General features: G+C 47.8%; 1 protein-coding gene across 1 annotated transcript in view; it reads left to right on the top strand.

The window, feature by feature from the left end:
- si:ch73-61d6.3 (occludin) overlaps nt 1-5,000 on the top strand; it is a 20,288-nt gene that overhangs the window by 8,345 nt on the left and 6,943 nt on the right. The window contains exons 4-5 of the mRNA XM_060880841.1: nt 3,984-4,117; nt 4,509-4,703. Coding sequence (XP_060736824.1) covers nt 3,984-4,117; nt 4,509-4,703 — 329 coding nt within the window. The remainder of the gene's footprint in view (nt 1-3,983; nt 4,118-4,508; nt 4,704-5,000) is intronic.

Genomic DNA, 5,000 nt, shown 5'->3' with positions numbered 1-5,000 from the left:
TCAAGAAACAACAACAGCTCATTTTTTGACCTATATTTAAAATAAATAATTAAAAAGCCTCCCGCACCAGCTCAGGCTCCTTGAGAGGTTGAGAGATACTGACTAGAGATAGTTGGGCTTGCCTCCACGCACAGCTTGGGCTCTGGAACCCAACTCCTTGAGAGAGGCTGGACTCTCTACTACTCTGGACTCTCTACTACGCTTGCTCATAGCCCCCCAGCTCAGCAACCATGTGTTTGGAGTTTTCCCCCCGGTGAACGAGAGGGTCGTTTCCCTGTGCCTTCGGGTCGGGGATAGGTCTCTCACTGTCATTTGTGCTTACGGGCCAAATGGCAGTGTAGAGTACCCGACCTTCTTGGCGTCTCTGGAAGGGGTGCTGGAAAGTGCTCCGACCGGGGACTCCATCGTTCTACTGGGGGACTTCAACTCTCGCGTGGGCAGCGACAGTGACACCTGGAGGGGCGTGATTGGGAGGAACGCCCCCCCCCCCCCCCCCCCCGACCTGAACCCAAGTGGTGTTCTGTTATTGGACTTCTGTGCTAGTCACATGTTCAAGCATAAGGGTGTCCATCAGTACACATGGCACCAGGGCACCCTAGGTCGGAGGTCGATGATCGACTTTATGGTTGTTTCATCTGACCTCCGGCCGTATGTCTTGGACACTCGGGTAAAGAGAGGGGCAGAGCTGTCAACTGATCACCACCTGGTGGTGAGTTGGATCCGATTGCGGGGGAGGAAGTTGGACAGACTTGGCAGAACCAAACGTACTGTGAGGATCTGCTGGGAACGTTTGACAGAGTCTCCGGTCAGAGATATCTTCAACTCCCACCTCTGGCAGAGCTTCAACCAGATCCCGAGGGAGGTTGGAGACATTGAGTCCGAGTGGACCATGTTCTCCACCTCCAATGTCGACGCGGTCGACGCGACGCGGCCGCAAGGTCTCTGGTGCCTGTCGTGGCGGCAATCCTCAAGTCTCTGAATGTTGTGGGGCTGTCTTAGTTGACACGCCTCTGCAACATCGCGTGGCGGCTGGGGACAGTGCCTCTGGACTGGCAGACTGGGGTGGTGGTCCCTCTGTTTAAGAAGGGGGACCGGAAGGTGTGTTCCAACTACAGGGGGATCACACTCCTCAGCCTCCACGGAAAAGTCTATGCCAGGGTACTGGAGAGGAGAATTCGGCCGATAGTCGAACCTCGGATTCAGGAGGAACAATGTGAATTTCGTCCCGCTCGTGGAACACTGGACCATCTCTTTACCCTCGCCAGGTTGCTGGAGGGTTCATGGGAGTTTGCCCAACCAGTCCACATGTGCTTTGTGGATCTGGAGAAGGCATTCGACTGTGTCCCTTGTGGTGACCTGTGGGGGGTGCTCTAGGACTATGGGGTCCGGGGCCCTCTGCTAAGGGCTGTCCGGTCCCTATATGACCGGAGCAGGAGTTTGGTTCGCATTGCCGGCAGTAAGTCAGACTTGTTCCCGGTGCATGTTGGACTCCGGCAGGGCTGCCCTTTGTCACCGGCCCTGTTCATTATCTATATGGACAGGATTTCTAGGCGCAGTCCGGTTTGGGGACCACAGGATTTCGTCTCTGCTTTTTGCAGATGATGTTGTCCTGTTGGCTTCCTCAAATCAGGACCTTCAGCTTGCACTGGGATGGTTTGCAGCCGAGTGTGAAGCGGCAGGGATGAGAATCAGCACCTCCAAGTCCGAGGCCATGGTTCTCAACCGGAAAAGGATGGCTTGCCCCCTTCAGTTTGGTGGAGAGCTCCTGCCTCAAGTGGAGGAGTTTAAGTATCTTGGGGTCTTGTTCACGAGTGAGGGAAGGATGGAGCGGGAGATTGACAGGCGGATCGGTGTATCTTCTGCAGTGATGCGGTCGATATACCTGTCTGTTGTGGTGAAGAAAGAGCTGAGCCGCAAGGCGAAGCTCTCTATTTACCAGTCGATCTACGATCCTACCCTCACCTATGGTCATGAGCTTTGGGTCATGACCGAAAGGACATGATCCCGGATACAGGCGGCCGAAAAGAGTTTCCTCCGCAGGGCGGCTGGGCGCTCCCTTAGAGATAGGGTGAGGAGCTCGTCACTCGGGAGGAGCTCAGAGTAGAGCCGCTGCTCCTCCACATCGAGAGGAGTCAGCTATGGTGGATCGGGCATCTGTTCCGGATGCCTCCTGGACGCCATTCTGGGGAGGTGTTCCGGGCATGTCCAACCGGGAGGAGGCCCCGGGGAAGACCTAGGACACGCTGGAGGGACTATGTCTCTCGGCTGGCCTGGGAAAACCTCGGTATTCCCCCGGAAGAGCTGGAGGAAGTGTCTGGGGAGAGGGAAGTCTGGGCGTCCCTGCTTAGACTGCTGCCCCCGCGACCCGGACCCAGATAAGCGGTAGAAAATGGATGGATGGATGGAAATAAAAAGTTAAATATTTAGGTGTTAAACAGATAATTTTAAATTAGAGTGAATTTAAATTTACATTACAGCTAATCACTGATGTGGTGAAATGTTCAGTGAGGAGATTTATTTGATATTGACCTGTTCACGTTCTCTGTGTTAAGTGACATGCTTGATCATTATTAACTCACCAACACAGATGTGGGGTGATGATTGTGCACAGCTGCAGTCAGTAATTACACTCCTACATCATGACTTAAAGATGGTGGAGCTGATGATCTAGATAATAAATGTAGGATTATATTAACATGATGCTGGTCAGAAGTGTGTGTGAGGCTCTCAGCAATGACAGAAGTGCTCTACAACATTAGAAGGATTCGGCCTGCTTAACACACTGGATTAACACACTGCTGGCAGGTCTACATATGAACGCAATCCGTCCTCTGCAAATTATCCAAAATGCAGCTGCATGGCTTGTTTTTAACCTGCCAAAGTTCTCCACACCACCACACTGCTGCTATCCCTCCACTGGCTTCCGATAGCTGCACGCATCAGATTCAAAACACCGATGCTGGCCTACAAAGCCAAAAATGGACCAGCTCCCTCTTACCTCAAAGCCCTAATCACTACTCGCACTGCACCCCGCACCCTCCGATCTACCAGCACTGCTCGACTGGTCCCACCATCTCTCACCTTTGACACTTTTTCATTGTAACTTTGAACAATGTTTTAAACTCATGGTATCTTAAGTATGTAACTTAGTGAATCAGCATTCATTTATTCAATGTTAGAGATTTAAGCACTTATGTACGTCACTCTGGATAAGGACGTCTGTCACATGGTGTAAATGTAAATGTAAATGTGAGGCTCTCAGTCCTGCTGTCTAAATGGGATCAATGACAGTCGCTCTGGAGAAGAGCTTTAAGTTTACCGAAATTCCTTTTGTTTCTTCTTTATGAATGACGCTTCCTCTGAGTATAGGGAAAGGAAAAGATCCTGTTTCTGTGTGGGAAAAAGAATGGAACACACATACAGACACACACATACAGACACACACAGACACACACACATACACACACAGACACACACAGACACACACACATACCCACACACACAGACACACACATACACACACAGACACACACATACACACACACAGACACACACACATACACACACATACACACACAGACACAGACACACACACAGACACACACACATACACACACAGACACACACACTCACACACACAGGGTAAACAGCTGTAAAGAAGTGTTGGGATTGTGTGTTCAATCATTAAACTTTATTTAAAAGAATAATTCCTTTAAGGTTCTATATAAATTTTTGTGTGACAGATTTCCAGATCTTTGAAGCTTGGCAGTGTGTGTGTGTGTGTGTGTGTGTGTGTGTGTGTAATGTCAGGATGTAACTCAGGGTTACGGCTCACTATCACACGCATCAGTCTGTACAGCAGGAGAGAACTACATCTTTTGTTTTGTGAGAGAAACTCAAAAAACCTGATAACACAAATTAAAGATCTTAAATGAAAAGAATAAATGTTGTAGTTGTAAAGTCTTTTTGTCCGTTTGTTTCAGGTGAACAACATGGGCGATGGTCAGAGTGTCCACGAGCCGTCGGTGATGTTTTCAGAGAAAGGAGCTTTGCCTCTGAACAAGTCCCAGAGTGTGAGCTCCATCCCCTTTAAGAGCGAGCCGTTTACCCCCCCAGCGTGAGTCTCCACCCAGTATTATTATTATTATTATTATTATTATTATTATTATTATTATTATTATTGTTATTATTATTATTATTATTGTTATTATTATTATTATTATTATTATTATTATTATTATTATTATTATTATTATTATTATTATTATTATTATTATTATTATTATTATTATTATTATACATTACAGCTCATTAGACATCACTTTTCTCACAGCAGCACTAAGCTTCTGGAACCTCATTCCATCACTGATGAAAAAAATTAATCCATTAAATGTGAAAGCGACATAGAGTTTATAGAATTCATCAATATATCATCATCATCATCATCATCTTCTTCTTCTTCTGTGAGTTCTAAGCTTCTTCACTCTGTGATGATGTTGGACCCACAGGTACTCAGAGCGTGTGTTCAGTCGTGCTCAGGATCCAGAGAGCTCCAGTCCATCTGAGAGAACAGACAGGAAGCCTGCAGCACTGCGGGGAAAACGGCGCAGGAGAAACCCTGAGCTGGACGAGTCTCAGTACGAAACTGAGTACACTACAGGGGGAGAGACTGGGACTGAACTGGACCAGAGACACTGGATCAGGTACTCACACACACACACACACACACACACACACACACACACACACACACACATACATACATACATACACATAACACACACTCACACATACACATACACACACACGCATACACAAACACACACGCATACACACACACATACACACACACACACTCTCACACTCACACACACACACTCACACACACATACAACACACACATACACACACACACTCACACACACACTCTCACACACACACACACACATACAACATACACACACACACACTCCACACACACTCTCACACACACACATACA

The sequence above is a fragment of the Tachysurus vachellii genome, chromosome 11 (genome assembly GCF_030014155.1).
Source record: "Tachysurus vachellii isolate PV-2020 chromosome 11, HZAU_Pvac_v1, whole genome shotgun sequence".
NCBI lineage: Eukaryota > Metazoa > Chordata > Actinopteri > Siluriformes > Bagridae > Tachysurus > Tachysurus vachellii.
The sequence above is the reverse complement of the archived record's forward strand: the minus strand, read 5'-3'. Positions and strand labels throughout refer to the sequence as shown.